General features: G+C 36.0%; 1 protein-coding gene across 1 annotated transcript; it reads left to right on the forward strand.

Annotated features, from left to right (window-relative positions):
* The first annotated feature begins 523 nt into the window (after window positions 1–523).
* On the forward strand, window positions 524–18,248 carry LOC106136686 (opsin-3). The gene is made up of 8 exons (XM_013337312.2): window positions 524–579; window positions 815–1,006; window positions 5,955–6,170; window positions 6,784–6,914; window positions 9,795–9,934; window positions 16,614–16,807; window positions 17,551–17,652; window positions 18,128–18,248. Exons 1-8 carry the CDS (start codon window positions 524–526, stop codon window positions 18,246–18,248), a joined length of 1,152 nt encoding a protein of 383 aa, XP_013192766.2.
* The last annotated feature ends 481 nt before the right edge of the window (window positions 18,249–18,729 follow it).

Genomic DNA, 18,729 nt, shown 5'->3' on the forward strand with positions numbered 1-18,729 from the left:
ATGCTAAAACTAATGCAAATTGAATCAGCCCTTTAGCGACGAGATGGAATTCTACAAACACATATACATGAAGTGTTAAACAGATGATCTAATAATGAAGTTCATGCAGATCACTTTTTTTTTAATGGCAAGTATTAAAGTTTTATTAAAGAAAACTTGACTTTAACTTAAATCAAGTTTTTTTTCTATTTTATCGTCATAAACAAATCACAGATACAATATTTTACACTTTGAGAACTCCAGCACAATCAGATTCACGCTTGACCAAATAAATAAGAAGCTTTACTATTTTATTGAATTAAGGAATTAACTGGCACGCACAATTTGGAACCATATAAAAGTATTCCACACACGATCTAGTTCACAAGTGAGAAGCGACATTGATTGTCGGACTACTCACTTCGTCAAATAATGTTTTTTATTTATTTCTGTACAGTTATTTTCAATTAAACTTGATCGATGTAAAATAGTTGTTACTAGGTACATAAATTATACGCGCCATTTTGAAATACCCTCGCACAAAATGGCGGACAACTATACGGATTACGAAATAGGCCCCATGGCTTTTCCTTTGAAAATGTAAGTTTAGTTTATTTCAAAATCTTTTTAAAATTAAGCAGTTATAAAACATAAAAAATTCGCAACGTAGGTACATGTTGATTTCGACAATTTTTAATTTTCTCTCTGAGTTCATATTTAAGCTGAATTTGTTCGCAGGGTTTTAAGTAAATCTTCATAGCTAAACTACCTACTAATAACTATCATGTTTTATAAAAAAAAATTAAAACGTTTTTAAACCTCAATTTACTTCAAGGGTTTCAAAGGAGGTCGTAGACCACATGCTCGGCTGGAACATCCCCGAAGAACACCAGGACTTGGTTCACGAGCACTGGCGCAACTTCCCGGCGGTCAGCAAGTATTGGCACTACGTGTTGGCTCTCATCTACACGGTGCTGATGATCACCTCCCTCACTGGGAACGGCATCGTCATCTGGATATTTGGGACGTAAGTTTTACATACATACATACATATGGTCACGTCCATATCCCTTGCGGGGTAGATAGCTGAACGTGGCCATTTAGTTTTAAAAAGACTGAATGGCCACGTTCAGCTATTTGGCTTAATTATAGAATTGAGATTCAAATAGTGACAGGTTGCTAGCCCAACGCCTAAAAAAGAATCCCAAGTTTGTAAGCCTATCCCTTAGTCGCCTTTTACGACATCCATGGGAAAGAGATGGATTGGTCCTATTATTTTTTGTATTGGTGCCGGGAACCACACCACACGTAAGTTTTATTAGTAAATAATCCTTCTTATATGAAATATTTCATGTTGACCTCCTTTAATTATTGTGTTCTAGTTTGGGTAGTAAGCGTCCATTTGCAGATGTGATTCATTAATTACGTCTTAATGATGATTTCAATTGTATCTTGATAAAATCAGGAAGGCCGTTACTCTCACCTCACCCAATCTTATAACCAATTATTATCTTTAGCCATTCTAAATACCGATGCCAACTCTAGATATTATCTCTAGATTTTATAGTACCTAATGTTAAGTCTCTATGGGTCAGTACATAAAAGGTACGCACAGAAAAATTTACAGAACGAAGAAAGGCAAGTAAGTATAAGATACAGAATATCCAAACGGTGTAGACGAATCTCTCTCGGGGCTGGTCTCTTTTTAAATCAAAACTTAACTAGGCAATTAGACAAGAAACAGAACATTTAACCTTAACCGTTTCCTTCACCGAGTAACACAAAAACTTCAAGAGAAAGGAATTGAAACGAAGGAATTTAAAACAAAAGAATCCCAAGAGAAACAGTTACCAGCGAGTTAATAATGTGGAACATTTTGACGATAAGATCGAGTGCTGTTGGCGTCACTCACTGATTTAATTAAGTTTCTAAACGTAGTTAGATGGGACGGCAGCTTGAGTGCTGACAACGACCCACTAATAACTAGATTTGTTCAATTTTAAGGCTAAGTACCCAACTAATAGGTATGTATATGAAAATGTATTTGCCAATCGGTCTGAGAAAGTAATTTTTTTACATAGTTACATACATATATCATGTCTATATGCCTTGCGGGGTAGATAGAGCCAACAGTCTTGAAAAGACTGAAAGGCCACGTTCAGCTGTATGGCTTAAAGACGGAATTGATATCTAAATATTGACAGTTTATTACTCATTGCCTAAGTCGCCTTCTACGGCATCATAGGAAAGATGTGGAGTGGTTCTATTATTCACTAAAAAAATTATTTGCTTTCAGTCTTAAAACATACACATATCTACATGTCAATGCACGGCAGTGCCCAAAGACAAATCCAATCTTTAGTTTTATCACCTAGTTATCGAGTCCCACCAGGTTCCACTAATAATTTTACTAAAATTACTGGCACATTTTTGTTCGGAAATTATATTTAAAAAGAATTTAATTTCAAGTTTCGAACATCTTCGGCAGTGTCACAGGCAAAGTTATACACCGCTCGCCTCGAGTTCGAAAACGTTTCCGATGTTCACCGGTACATTTTTATGGCAGTTTTCATTTTAATTGTTTTTAAATTAAGTTGTTAGGTATCACTTTTTTTTAATTGCCTCTTTGTTGAAGTGAATGAACTTTCCTTAAATCAAAGCATGATGAATAATGGTTTATTTCTGATGAAGCATGGTTCTCGAATTTGCGATGGGCAAGGGAACCGAAAATTTGTATTCACATTTGGAAGGTTTCCTATTGAAAATTGAAGCAACCTAAAAAGTCGAATTATTTAACAGAACTGCAAATTTCTATGAAAACAAATTCTAACCTGAATTATTACATGCAAACATACATACAGTGGACCGAGCCAACAGCCTTGAAAAGACTGATAGGCCACGTTCAACTGTTTGGCTTACGATAGAATTGAGATTCATATGGTGAAAGGTTGCTAGCCCGTCGCCTAAAGGAAGAATCCCAAGTTTATAAGCCTATTCTTAAGTCGCATTTAACGACATCCATGGGAAAGAAATGAAGTGGTCCTATTCTACTTCCTGAATTATTAACTTTATTTTAATCAACGACAAATCATTTTGGGAAGAATCATTTTATTTATAGTTATTTCCAATTTCTATCACTACGAATATCATAACTACCTAACTATTTATATAAAATTGAGAATTTGCCAAACGGAGGCATCAAAGCGGAAGGTGGAACACAATACGTACATCGCACGAACCAATGAACGCAATTTCATATCTATGAAATGGTTCAGACGAGAATCTCTCATAACTCGATACTACTCGATTGCAGCCTCCCACTCGAGTGATATCACGAGAAAATTCGAAGCGTTTGCCTATATCAAACATACCAACTTACTGTGGTACAGTTACATTTACTTAATGTTAAGTAATTGCTCTGTTAGTCTTGTTATCTTCTTTATAGATAGAATCTTAAGTTAATTTAATAAAAGCGTGATGTTTTTTTACATCACAAACTTATTCAATTTACTTTTATCTTTGAAAATTCGTTTTTTTACAAAAACAGGTTGAAAATGACATGATATAATTTTGTGCTTAAAAGGCACAACCCATTTTTTTAATGTTTCAAATATAAAACACATTGTTATTAGTTAAATCTAAATAATCAGATTTTTACATTATTGTACACAAAAATTCAAAAGTATAAAGTGCCAATGCAAGATAAAAAGAACCATTACACAATTCTCCATAACAGCCCAGCGCAGACATTTACAATAACTTTTCAAATGCGTTTTCTAGAAAAAAGTCAGTAAATCCGCTTTTCTAGTTTCCAATGGCACACATTTCTTGGAGCGGGCAAAGTTGCACACATAATAAAAGTTGCAGAGTTTGAGCAACTTCATCTGAGCAACTGATTGTGCGACTTAGTCGCGAACTGCCCGCAAGTAGTGCGAGTTAGAATAAATTTACATTTTATCTTCGTTGTAGATACTGCGGTGATCGCATTGGATAATACTCTATAGAGCTGACGTCTGTGGCTGATGTCTGAACTACAGCTTTCATTCTCAATAGCTTCGAGTGATTGAGTAATCAGTGGTATCCCAAAGAATGTCGAAATACCTCTTAAAACCTTTACCCATCTCATCTTTGCGTCTGCGCTGGTAGGTACATCCAAATATAGGTAACGTTATTTAATTGTAGATTTTCTCCATGCAAATGCCCAGAATCATGGGCGAAAAGCACACCCCGAGAAGATACCTTCACTCCAAGAAGATGAGGATGTTACTAACGCCAGAAGCATGAAGGCCTCTCCATGCATTTAACGCTTCAAGTGCGTCAATGTCTTTATAGGCGTTGTAAATTCGCCCCAATGACTCTCACATTGGTTCCCTACTGGTTTATGCGATCTGCTTACCGAAGCTTTCCCGTTCCCAAATTACAACCCATTGGAATTCCTAAATAAATTGTTTTGAATTTTCATTGCATAGCAGTTAATATCTGAATGATATATTTAATCAAACGTTTACTTTCATGATACATGATTGAAATAGATTCGATATCGGATTTTAAGATAATTGAGTTTTTTTGGGTGTAGGTACATTTCTTAGGTAGTCGTTGAAACCAGAAAAGGTGTAAGCATGAGAAGTGCCATCCTTTCGGACTTTAAGCCTTTGCTATTGATCAACCATGCGAGCAAGCAGAAGCCCTTTGGAACTCTTATTTTTGCTGCAAAATATACTTGTAAACACTGCAATTGGCTGCCAATCGACCTTCAGTGAGAGTTCCGTCAAATATTTACCGACCACACAAACCGAAACATATTTAACAGAGAAATGCTTTTAACTTTTCCCGATAAAACATCCCGTTTCCATCGGTTATAGGGTCTCGCTTGCCAGTGACGGTTATCACCCTCGACTCAATATTGTAGTATCAACGCAATCGTAACATGTTTATGGATGATGTTATTACGTAGGGATAATTTACTAATCATTTGTAAAGTTATACCTCAGTTGGATAATCGGTGTCAGAATTTATTATTAAATGCTGTCTGTTTCAGTTTAACCTGACTGGATCTAACCTTTAAAACTCATGATGAAATCGAGATTGCGCTGATGATAGAGATAAACAAAGAGTTAATTCTTAGCGCCTTCCCGAAAACCAATCTTTCCGCTTAATTTAAAAAAGTGCATTTTATACAGCGAGTACGGGGCAGACAATTCAATAATCACAAGACTCATAGGCCATTTAAAATTATAAAACCAGAAATTAAATTCGTAAAACAAAATTAAAAATTTAGATTGCATTTTTACTACACCTGACGGCGATTGAAACGCAAAATCACGGGTTATATTTCACTGAGAGCCAATAAAAAGGGCGTTTACAGTGGAAATTGGGCTGGAAAGTTATTATCGAAGTGAGAAATGCCATTACCCAGTTTGCTCGGGCTCCGTCATAAATTTGGCCGCCGCGACCCTTGCATACCAAGTGCGGGACGCCACAAAACGTCTTGCCCGTGACGTAATAGACCACGCTGGCAGAAGTACCGCGAATTTATTTGAAAGGCCTTATTTTTGTAGAATAACTTACTGAGTAAACATTTATGTAGTGCAACTTTTACTATAACCCTATAAGGGTTAGATTTCCCTGCAAAGGATGCGGAGGTCACGGAGTTTCTTCGTATAAAAAAAAATTAATCCACTCAATTCATGTTCATGGTCAAAATACACACCCCGGCATGATCTTCAGAGCGGTGAAAATGTAACTAATTCCAGGAGGAAGACTATTTTGGTAGAATAACAACCGAGAAAACTGTTACTAACTAACTCCACGTTAACTAGAGTACGCCCGCGGCTCCGCCTGAAACTAAAAACTGTGCGAAACTAAATATCTTATTTATTTCCTTTCCCACTATGAATTGCGGGAAATTCTTTCTTAGTGCTCTTACATTACGAGCGATAATAGATTAATTGATTCAATGTTTTAATTTTTCACAGTTCCAAATCCCTACGGAGCGCCAGTAACATGTTCGTAATCAACTTAGCGGTGTTCGACCTGATGATGATGTTGGAGATGCCACTGCTCATCATCAACTCGTTCTACCAGCGGCTGGTGGGATACCAGCTCGGCTGCGATGTGTATGCCGCCTTAGGATCGCTGTCTGGCATCGGGGGAGCCATCACTAATGCTGTCATCGCTTATGATCGATATAAGTAAGATTATTATACCACAAACTTACCTCCTAACTGACGAAAAATTTTGTGCTATTAGCACCTATCCAAGTGGAGATGTACCTGGGGTTACTTAACGCTTCAAAGGCTCATACCAATTAAACTATCGGGCTCCTCGTTTGATTGATAAGATTGGACATGCCACTTCTCATCATAAACTAGTTTAGTCATCTACATTTATGTGGGGACTCAGGTTTACTAGAAAAATAATTTTCGACATAAATAAGCCGTGTGGTTCCCGGCACCATTACAAAAAAAAATAGGACCACTCCATCTCTTTCCCATGGATGTCGTAAAAGGCGACTAAGGGATAGGTTTATAAACTTAGGATTCCTCTTTTAGGCGATGGGCTAGCAACCTGTCACTATTTGAATCTCAGTTTTATCATTAAGCCAAATAGATGAACGTGGCCATTCAGTCTTTTCAAGACTGTTGGCTCTGTCTACCCCGCAAGGGATATAGACGTGACCATATGTATGTATGTATAAGCCAAAATTTATTTCGATATAACTAAAAGTTTTTTCAAGAGCGCCTTAAACCGATGAGCTTGCGTGTTGAAAGTTATGATTGTAAATTATGATATTTTTATCAACAGGACTATCTCCAGCCCCCTGGACGGCAGGATAAACAGGGTACAAGCTGGACTTCTCATTGCCTTTACCTGGCTGTGGGCCTTACCTTTTACAATCCTCCCAACTCTAAGAATATGGGGACGTTATGTACCAGGTAACTTTCTTCTTTGTACACTTACTGGGTTTTGTTCTTGGACTAACTAGTCTTGTCAATAAATTGGCAATGTTTCTACTCATGTGTAATGGAAAAAGCGAATATTGTACATTGATCTGCATATGTTTATATATCCATTTTCATGGATGATACTCAATTTTTAAAATGGCTTAGAAATATTAAACAAGTTCAACACAATGAAATACCTTTATTTAGAACTTGCTTTTGTTCGGCGATTCGTTCCAATATACAAAAAAAAAGTAACCAATGCTTTTCCAGAATGTTTGGTCTGTCTCGGTCCTAAATATAACCAACTTCGATCCAGTAGTTTTTGAGTTTAACCGTACACATAAAAACAAATATTTTGTCTTTATCCTTTAAGTATGGAATTAAATAAATATGTCTCCAATACATACGTTCATTCTACATATAGGTAATTTATTAAAGGTACGGTTTTTGTTATAATAACGTAAATGAACATTTCCCACCGCCGACAGTCACTAGGAAGTCACCTTATTTCGCTCACTTGATTGAACCATCCGGCGACATTCTAAACGAGGAACAAACTTGCAAACAATTTACGTAATAGGTAATTCGCTTATAAATTTGCATTGCATCGAGTTTAGAAGCGCTATTTTAGAGCTCACGAAAAATCAATGAGACAAATGTTTTTGTTTTGTTGTTTTATAAAAAAAAAAGACTGACCGAGAATGTTTGACTGACTGACTCACCGACTGACATATCAACGAACAACCTCAAACCGATAATCTAGGAAATGTCTGGAAGTTTTTTCGTATAAATATTTTGGTCTAGGAGTGCAGGGCTCCAAGGTAGGATTTTCTGAAATTCCCGTGGGGACGGACATTAACGGGTTACAACATTTTACGCGGGCAAAGCCGCGGACATAATTTAGTTTTTGGTTGGATATATACATATATTTTTGAGGATCAAACCGATTTTAATGAATTCGAAATATCTTCCAAAAAAAAGGAGCAACTTTTTAAAATTGCGTTTACTGTACTCAATTTTAGATGTGTCAATTTTTTTAAAGACTAGACTAGACACAGTGGTAAAACCCCATTTTTCATGCGATCGCTCAACTGTGCCACCCTTCGTCTGGAAAATGACTCAAAAGTACGAAAGTGTTGTCTGTACAACACTTTTGTTCTTCATGGCACTATTGTTCTTCACTTTGGGACGGATTTAATTTTTAATATCGTACATTAATAAAACTAAATAAGTCTTGTTAAATAATATATAAGTACCTAGATAAATGAAACATATTACCTCAGCACATTATTATGTAATTTTACCAAACCAACTTGTTATTATGTACAAGTTATAAAATAAGCCACAGAAAAAAATAACTAAGTATATGTAGAAAAGCGGTTAGGTAAAGATTTGGAATGTTTAATGGACATTGCCTGTAGCTATTGTATGTGGCTAGTATAGATAAAAGTGTGGTCTAGTACTTAGAGAACTTAACAAACCGTACTTACTAATAAAAATAGTACAAACCATAAATTTACTCTTCCATCATCAATATCTATAAAAAAAGCCTTTAGAATCTCTCCCAATTTATAAGGGATCAATGGTTCAGCGAAATATAAAAAGGATATAGCATCTCCTCATTTACAATTGTCACTTCATTACTTCAGAATTTTGAACTTTAAAGTTTGAGATATAGAACCTAAAATGCCTTGTGGCATGGAGTTGTTAATAAAATTTATAATAGGCCACTCATGGAATTAGTTGGTGAAGACAATGATGCTAATCGGCTTTCAGCGGATGTTTACAATTTATAACACAACTCGGGCCACTCAGTAGTTTAATAAATAACTAATCATTAGATAGTAATAAAAGAAAACTAGATCTAGTTTTAAAAAATAAGTTCGCAACGTGTTTAACGAAACTCAACTGTGATTAAACATACATACATACATACATATAGTCACGTCTATATCCCTTACGGGGTAGACAGAGCCAGTAGTCCCGAAAAGACAGAATGGCCACATGCAGCTGCTCGGCTTAAAGATGGAATTGAGATCCAAATAGTGACAGGTTGCTAGCCCATCGCCTAAAAAAAGAATCACAAGCCTATCCCTTAGTCGCCTTTTACGACATCCATGGGAAAGAAATGGAGTGGTCCTATTTTTTTTTGTATTGGTGCCGGGAACGACATGGCACGTGACTAAACCTTACATGAATATAAACACCATGAAAACTCGGGAAAAATTCCTGCTTCTAACCAAAGTTGATAATTTCAAAAAATTTGGTTATAAAGATAAAGCGTGAAGAGTTAAAAAACAAACAAACATTACACGCTTACTTTTCACATTTATTTCAGAATACCGACGAATATGACAAATCCTAAGGACAAATCATTTTCGTTTGAAATTGATTGCACTTAATAAACTCCAATATCAATTAAATTGGTTTTAACGAACTCGATAATCGGCTATTACTCATCGAATTACTTACAACAAATGCTGAAATCCGATTATTGTAGTGGCTGTTAACAATTTATGTCACGATCCAATGGATTTAACAGATAATCATGCGTGTAACGTCATGTTGGGTTTAGTTTCGAAACTCATTTCATATGGAAATTAGTCGGATGGTTATTGGTTGGACCAAAATATATGCTAAATTATTATTTGGTCTAATTCTAGGACGGCCATTTAGATTAATTTATACATACACACATATATCACGTTTCCTGCCCTTAGGGGGTCGATAGAGCCAACAATCTAGAAAAACTGAAAGGCGACGTTTAATTACAATTTCTCTTATAGTAGATTTTGGACGTCAATGACGAATGTCTTTTGGAGACTTTCTTGATAGTCGATTTTAGGGTTTAATGATTATGGTCTGTTGCAGAGGGCTTCCTCACCACCTGCTCGTTTGACTACTTCACGGACGACCAGGACACCAAGGTGTTCGTGGCCTGCATCTTCGTGTGGAGCTACTGCATCCCCATGTCGCTCATCTGCTATTTCTACTCGCAATTGTTCGGTGCTGTAAGTATATGTATATGAACCTTTATTTGTATGTGTTTCAAAAATATCAATTTAAAGATTACCATGATACTGATGATCTCAAGACTAGAAGAAAAAAAAGGTCAAGTTAATAAATTCTTTCCAGGATCTATGTGTGCAACGGAATTTCCAAATTATTCTTTTACACACAAAAGACACTATGTACCCAAAAGACCTTACGTTCCGTTCTTCAAAAATTTTCCATAGCCTGTGGAAGTGTAAGAAATTAAGTTCAACGTTCCATTAAACCTATGCCAACAGAAAATATTCCTTATTCGAAACTTCGAAATCGTAATTTAACACTAATGGAAATCACTTATCGTCATTTTGCCTAGTAATCATGATAATTATGTTTAAAAATTTGGAAGAATTTAATTTAGAATATTTTTTAAGCAACCTATCAGAAGGGAAGGAAGATTTTACACTTTCAGTTTGATTACAACTCAAAGGATCGTGCTAAGTCGTATGTGGTTAATATCTATAATCCGTGCACCATCCTATTTTGAAATCGGTTTGAAATCACCATTGGGAAGGTTAAAAGCTTATTATTATAATATAATAAAAGTTTAGATTTTTCTCAAAATGTTTTTTTTTCTAACTGCGGTAATCATAACACTCAGTATTACGACGAAATTCGTCTCAAGGTTTAGGATGTATATACGTTTGTATGTCAGTAATATTTTCCTTTTACATTATACACGCATATGACATATTCAATTTCAACAAAATAGATAGAATAAAATACCTATAAACAGAAATTCCAGTTCAGCAAATACAATTCAATCGACATCAACATCAGACTCAGGATAATGCGTTTCAACTTACCAAATCATTTGACCCAGAAAACGGGGCATTCGGCAATGGCGGCCATAACATAAATGACGGGACAGAATGCCAACTTTGATTGAAGAAAATTCGAATTCAAATTAATTTTTTTTATTAATTATGGGATATTTCAAACATCATTTAGTAATTGTCATATCTTCTGGTTTCACAACATTGGTGGACGTCAAATAAATTACTTAAATCTAAGTTTACTGCCGCTTCCAAAGCGTCAGTGCCGAAGAAGCGGTAACAAACTGCACTGCAGCATTTTCTTCAATGACGTCAACTTCACAATTATCCAAACTTAGAATTAGAATGGAAATGTCAAGAAGAGAAAAAAAATGTCATGATTAATTGATATAATTGAAATGTGGTCTAGGGTGCATAAAGACTGTAGAATCTGTGCCGTATATATGTATTTATTTCTATTTTATTGTATTTATTTATTTTCTCGCAACACAAGTCTCGAACTTACTTCGAGGCTAACTCAATCTATGTAATTTGTCCCGTTTAAAAAACAAAAAATATATATTACACGCTTTCAAGGGAGTATTAGGTACAGAAGGCATATGAAAACTGATTTTTTTTGGTAAACCTATATTACTTACTGAAAATGAATTACTGTTTCATAATATTTATTATTCGCGCACGCAATACAGATAATATAAATCGTTTCTTTCAAACATTCGGAACGAAAAGAAAAGGAAAGTTGGGGAGAATTGTTTTTAAACTTCGTCACCTTTTATTGTTTCCACAGTAATGGACGCCAGGAGTTTGATACTTGTTTGTATTTTTCGGGTGCTAATTATTTTTATTAGCCATCTGCATCTTCTTCTGCCTCTCTGGGCGGCCTCTGTGGCGCAGCGGTAGTGCGCTTGTCTGTGTCACCGGAGGTCCCTGGTTCGAGTCCAGGCCAGGGCATGATGAGAAACGCACTTTCTCTGATTGGCCTGGGTCTTGGATGTTTATCTATATAAGTATTTATAATAAAATATAGTATCGTTGAAGTATCCCGTAACACAAGTTTCGAACTTACCTCGAGGCTAACTCAATCTGTGTAATTTGTCTCGTATAAATTTATTTATTTATCTTCTTCCTGCTGGCGTTTGTCTCGGTGACATCCTCACCACTCTGGAGAGGAGTCCGGTTCGCTCATGGATACTAAATTGGGTTAGTTAGACTCTCCTCTGACTTCCTCAGCCTTTGCTAATCTAGAAACCTAACCTAACCCATATTTGAAAATGGTAAGACACATTACCCACCGTAAGAGCATCGGTTAGCAATCAAAGTAATATACTTAAGTCAGAAAATAGTCATCGGTACATGACCGAGGTAGGATTTGAACCTGTGACTCCACACGCATTCCTTGGGTATTTAAGGCACCTTAACCATTCGACCGTCGACGCTTTGTAAATTTGAATTTGACGCAACATGCTTGTTATTTTAATTTTAGTTATATATTTGGGATTCCCATTCCCGATTTAGTCAGTTTTTCCGATGGGCTGACACTATCAATGAGCTATCCATCTTAATGTGGACTTGAGTTTTGTAACCATTTGCTGTGTCTTGCCCGTAAGAGATAAAGTAGTGATATACGAATAACAGATAAAGTAGTCCTAATCTATAGCGCTGAAAATACAATTAGGTCAAAAAAACTTTGCTGATTAAAAACATTAAATTTGTTATTTTCAAAACCAGCCCACATGCTTTTGCTAAAAAATATTTACTCTTCAGGAAAAACACAAAAAGGTTTTTTATAGAGTAGCCTTTTAATTAATTTGTACAAGCGAGAAAAGAGTTTTAAAGCGGTCCCGACCGCGTTAACTCGATGAAACCCCGAGTTTCGCCTGTAAAATTAATAAGCTACTTACTAACAGGAACATAAAGTAGTGAGACGGCAAAAGTAAAAATAAGTATATAAAATTGTATAAATAAAACCTAATCAAGTTAAACGTCACGTTCACTTTTTTTGAGACCATTGAATCTATGTATTACAGGGGATAAAGGCGTGATTTATGTATGTGTGTGTATTATTAAACATAAAAATCTCTTAAATTCAACAAAAAAATCACACCCGAAAACAAGTCTCCTACAACTGCAGTCGGGATAAAAAATTATAATTGGCACAAAAAAAGGAATCTTATTAAAATTTATAAACTGTCTGTAACCATACTACTCGTAATATAATCATAAATGTGTATTTCTGTGTTTGTTTTTTCGTCTTTTACGTCAAAACCAGCTGATCCGATCCCTATGAAATTTTGCACACATCAAAGTAAAGGGAAGGGTACTTTTTATGCAAGAGATGTCACGGGCAAAATCTACTAATAATCTAAATCTTATAACCACGTTAAATTGTAAAAAAGTTTAAAAGAATGGTAATAAGTATATACATTTTTGACGACTTTGAAGAATACGAAATTTGTTTTAACCAAGAATCACCATGAAAAGTCCTTACTTTACAGTCCTGAAAATTTAAAATTATACCTTTATAAAATTTGCTGTAACAGCTCTCTGATTTAATAAATACTGAATTCCAAAACTCTCTTTGATGTCAAAATAAATTAATACGCAAAAATACCTCGGCGAGTTAAACCGATGGATTTTACAATCGCCTTTTACAATTTATACGATCTGGGAAATTTATCAACTGACAAAACTGATTAAAAATTATCAAGAAATATTAAATTGTTATTAATAGTGCCGTGTGGTTACCGGCACCATTACAAAAAAGAATAGATCCACTCCATCTCTTTCCCACGGATATCGTAAAAGGCGACTAAGGGATAGGCTTATAAACTTGGGATTCCTCTTTTAGGCGATGGGCTAGCAACCTGTCACTATTTGAATCTCAATTCTATCACTGAGCCAAACAGCTGAGCGTGGCCTATCAGTCTTTTCAAGACTGGTGGCTCTGTCTGCCCCGTTAGGGATATAGACGTGATCATATGTATGTATGTATTAAATTGTTACTTTGTTTTATTATAAATGCGAAAGTTATAACGGATATGTGGATGTGTCTATGTTTGCTGCTCTTTCACGCAAAAACTTCTGAACGGATTTTCATGAAACTTTGCAATATATAATATATAACGTGAAAAGAGGTAGTCTCTGCCTACCCCTCCGGGAAAGAGGAGTGATTTTATGTATGTATGTATAATATATACCTAACCTAGACATAAGTTTAAATTATCTTCGTCGAGATATTAAGGTGGACAAAGTCATGGATAACGACTAGTAGTTAAAGCATGCCATAATCCCAATAAGGTTCCCCTGGAATGGAATGGGTGCCGAGGTCAGGCGGGAGTCATTTTCTGTAAAAGACCAACTTTCAGACTTCACAGGCGAACCCTGGGCTCCTCTCCAGAAGGATGACAACGCAATTCAATTTCTTTTTGGAAATAGTTTTGCTTTTGTAGAGTGGAGAACTGTATATTACATCCATTATGATGTATTTTACATCCATTTGATCTAAGAAAATAATGGAGTGGTCCTCTTCTGAAGTGTAGGGCAGTACATAGTATGTATACTTTTCATACATACATATACTCACGTCTTTATCCCTTGCGGGGTAGACAGAGCCAACAGTCTCGAAAACAATGATAGGACCCATTGAGCTATTTGGCTTAATTGGCAATTGAGATTCAAATAGTGAGAGGTTGCTAGCCCGATGCCTAAAAGAAGAATCCGATGTTTATAAGCCTATCCCTTAGTCGCCTTTTACAACATCCACGGGAACGTGATGGAGTGGTCCTATTCTTTTTTTTATTGGTGTCGGGAACCACACGGCACGGCACACACCATACTTTTCATGTACATACATTTATACCCTTACGGGGTGGACAGAGCCTAGATTCCTGCAAAGATCGAAACCCCACGTGCAGCTGTATGGCTTAATGACGGAATTGAGATTCAAATAGCGACAGGTTGCTGGCCCATCGTCTAAACAATGTACCATTGTAATTTTATACCGTTTCCATAAAATGCTTAATACATCAACTGCCACCCAAAAACCCAATAAATACTGCCCGTTTTCGCATAGATATTTTTTCAGTCGCCGAAAATCTCGTTTCACCGGCGACGACCGGCGCAAACAGTTTGCCGATGTCGGTCAGACGGTCTTTATTTCGTGTTATTAGACCAAGCCAGGGCTGGACTAAACCCAATAAACGTTTTGTTAACCTACCCACTGGCATGGTCCAATAAGCATAAAAGCTTTGGTTTCATTATGTAAATTGATAATAAGGTCTTTTGATGTGAATTGGTATTGTTTATTTTGTAAAAATACTGAACAAGTAGACTGTGCATTCGTCCGCGATTTAGATTTGAGAGATATGTAGATTGATATCCATTGAAAATGCTGCAGTATAGTTTGTTTCGCCGCTTCTTCTGCACATGCGCTTTGGAAGCGTAAGTAGATATAACTAGACTAAGTAATGTTGACGTCAATTAATTTATCAGATGGACTCGTGGTTAATGAGTGGTCAGTAAATGAACCTTTAGTTAGATAGCTTTGGCTCTCACAGCGGTTAGTGACTTACTTAGTTAGTTAGTCTTACGATACGTATGGTTAGGCTTATATCCTTTATTTCCTTAAATTGAATAATATCATATGTACACCTCGGTTCCACTTCGAAGGCAGGTTAAATACTTCTTCCCGTTTCAGTAGATCTACCACCTAAACGAACTCTAGGATAAATGATGCATTTTAGCGAATTTATTATAACTTTCAACTAAAAATACGTGTATATCATAACCCAGCTTTCGCTCGCATTTCGGCTTATCTTATTTCACGCTACCAAAAAAAATCCTTTCGTTTTCCGAAGTCTTCTTTAAATTTGTAAGTTTCATCAAAAATTGTTTAATAATTGTACTGTGAAGCGGTAATAAAACTGCGTAATTAGTTTCAGATTAATAATAGATATTATTTGGAATTTAAATAAATAGATATTTTTGCAATGGTGACGAAAGTAATGTACCTAATTAAAGCTCAGGTGTAATTAAAGATTACAAAGTTTCCATTCATTATTCGGAAACAGATTTGCTGAATCCGATTTAGCGTCCACCAGTTCGAAGAAAATCGTGAACGAATTTCATTTAAAGCATTCCGACGTCCGGCTGCAAAGCGCTGCAGATTAGGCTTTTGGAGAGCTATTTTTAACCGTTTTTAAACTTTTGCGTTGCATGATATTAATGTATGCAAACGCGAAATAACACTGATATGCCGAGTTGCACCGACCGATGACTTCAGTCATCCTGTTCATCAATTATCCTGTTTGACTTCAGTCATCCTGTGTAGGAATACTGTCAGTCGGTCAAAACGTAAGGAAAAAACGGTATGCTCACGTTAAAAAGAATAGAAAAAGATTTCCACTAAAGAAACACTTTGTACAAAGGCACTTTTTCTTCAGACTAAAGAATTTCTAATACGAATTTCTTCACTAAATTCTAAAGAAATTACTTCCGTTAGGAAAATAGATAAAATATTATGGCATCGGCTTGTTAGATTATGTTCATACGTATGAATCAAAAAATATATGCAGGTATCACGATTCCTATTGGATGATGTAGTCGCTGCCTATCCCTACTATGAATGTACTCGTATGTATTTATTTTAACTTTATTATTCAAAAAGTGGTGATACAATAGGCGGACTTAATGCTTAATGCATTATCTAACAGTCAACTTTTGGTAAGTTTTTGTTAAGCAGAGAAATTAAGTGGGTGTTAATATAATTATTTCGGATACATAAATCACGCCTCTTTCCCGGAGAGGTAGACAGAGACCACATCTTTGACCACAATTACATCAGATACGTAAATGTACTTGTTTGCAGGTGCGCCTTCACGAGCGAATGCTTCAAGAGCAAGCGAAGAAGATGAACGTGAAATCCTTGGCCGCCAACAAGGAGGATGCCGGCAAAAGCGTGGAGATCAGGATTGCTAAAGTTGCCTTCACTATATTCTTCCTCTTCATATGTGCGTGGACGCCGTATGCTTTTGTCGCCATGACTGGCGCTTTTGGGGACAGGTAGATAGATAATAATTACACATACATACATATAATCACGTCTATATCCCTTACGGGGTAGTTAGAGACGAGTCTTATAACAACTGAAAGGCTACGTTCAGTTGATTGCTTAAAGATGGAATTGAGATTAAAACAGTGATAGGTTGCTAGCCCATCGCCTAAAAGAAGAGTACCAAGTTTATTAGCCTGCCGGGAACCACACGGCATCATAATAATTAAAGTATAATGAAAAGGGTAATAAGCGAATGGATGACCTGGCGCAATGTCAAGTCAAGAGTACCGAAAACCGACGCCAAAGCCTGAATGACAGATAGGGTACTAGTATTTAGGTACAAGGATACTATAGACATATGGGATTCATATTACCATACTACATTATAATAGCTATATGGGTTTATTACTTTCTTCCATTTTTTTATTTGTATGCTACGCATAGCTGGTTAACTGTGCTACGCAATGCTACGAGAAAGTGCATTAAACATTGTGCTACGAGCAAGAGCTGGCTACGAAACTTCACAGCTACGATTAGGGTCTGCTAAAAAGTCAGCTTAAGAATACCCAAACGAAACCGATGTATGTACATAGGATCAAATCCTATTCTTATTTATTTATTTATTTATATATTAATGTACATCAAGGAAAATAAGAAAAAAAAACTTAAAATAAAGAGAAATTCAGTACAAGGGCACTACTAATTTCTAGATAAATTTCTTCCAGCAGGCCCAATTCTTCTACATTTTCAGGGGTATACTGACGCCTGTAGCGACAATGATTCCCGCCGTGTGCTGCAAAGTGGTGTCATGCATAGACCCGTGGGTTTATGCCATTAATCACCCAAGATACAGGTCAGTTACCTCACAGGTTAAAGAATCTTGCTTCCTTTATGGTCAAGGATTAAACCACAAAAAAAACAAGGCGTTTTCCCGACTACAAACGGTGCATAATCAATAATCAGTATTTTTGATGAACTGAGTTAATTTTTAAGTTGTAGGTAGGTATAGAACAGTATGTCCTTGTACCTGTGGAACCAACATTTGTTGTGTGTATGCGCAGCCAATTGTAAAATATTACGTACTTTTTCGCATAAAACGTGTCGTTCCATTTTATTTTAACGGTTATTTTAAGATGGAAAATGGATTTAGATACTACTTACCAACATTATTTCTAATTCTATTGTACCTATATATTGTTCTTGCGCAAAGTATCCAAATTATTATAATGCTCATGCTTATTTAAACGAACTTTAGGTTTGATGTATCATACCAATCATTTGTAATTATAAACCTTGCTAATATATTTTTTCCTCATGTTATTCTCTAGGGCTGAGCTGCAAAAGCGCCTCCCATGGATGGGCGTCCGGGAACAAGATCCCGACAGCGTATCGACTACCACCAGCGTTGTCACCGCGTCGGCGCAGACGCAGCCTCCAGCTGAGGCCTGAATTGCATGATAACTTGACTGAATACTGATGCAATTTTGAGAGCGTGAAATTATTTGTTTAGGACACTTAACGTATCTGGTTAAGTGTTTTAAAGCCGAATTGAGAACTAACTCAGTTAGACCTGTCTTTGCTTCCTTTATTTATGTGGTGTAGTGGTCCACCGCACTCACGTCAATCATAATAAAAAAAGGTCTAATTTGGAAAAGTTAATTCAAGAAATAAATACAGATGGACATGGAAATTTGTCTAAATAAATCAATTTTGTATTGCATCAGTTACAATTTATGAAAGTACTTCGTCGACGACTTTAGCGAGCTTAATGGATACTGAATATGTTGAATAATTTTTTATGAAGCAATTATAAAAAACAAAAAAAAATACGACCGATCCCAACGACAAAGGCATTACTTTAATTTTTTAATATATTTCTGCAAAGTTATACATGTATTTTATTTAAGCCTTAAGGTAGTTTCAGAAAGAT

Source organism: Amyelois transitella, chromosome 11, assembly GCF_032362555.1.
Source record: "Amyelois transitella isolate CPQ chromosome 11, ilAmyTran1.1, whole genome shotgun sequence".
Classification (NCBI taxonomy): domain Eukaryota; kingdom Metazoa; phylum Arthropoda; class Insecta; order Lepidoptera; family Pyralidae; genus Amyelois; species Amyelois transitella.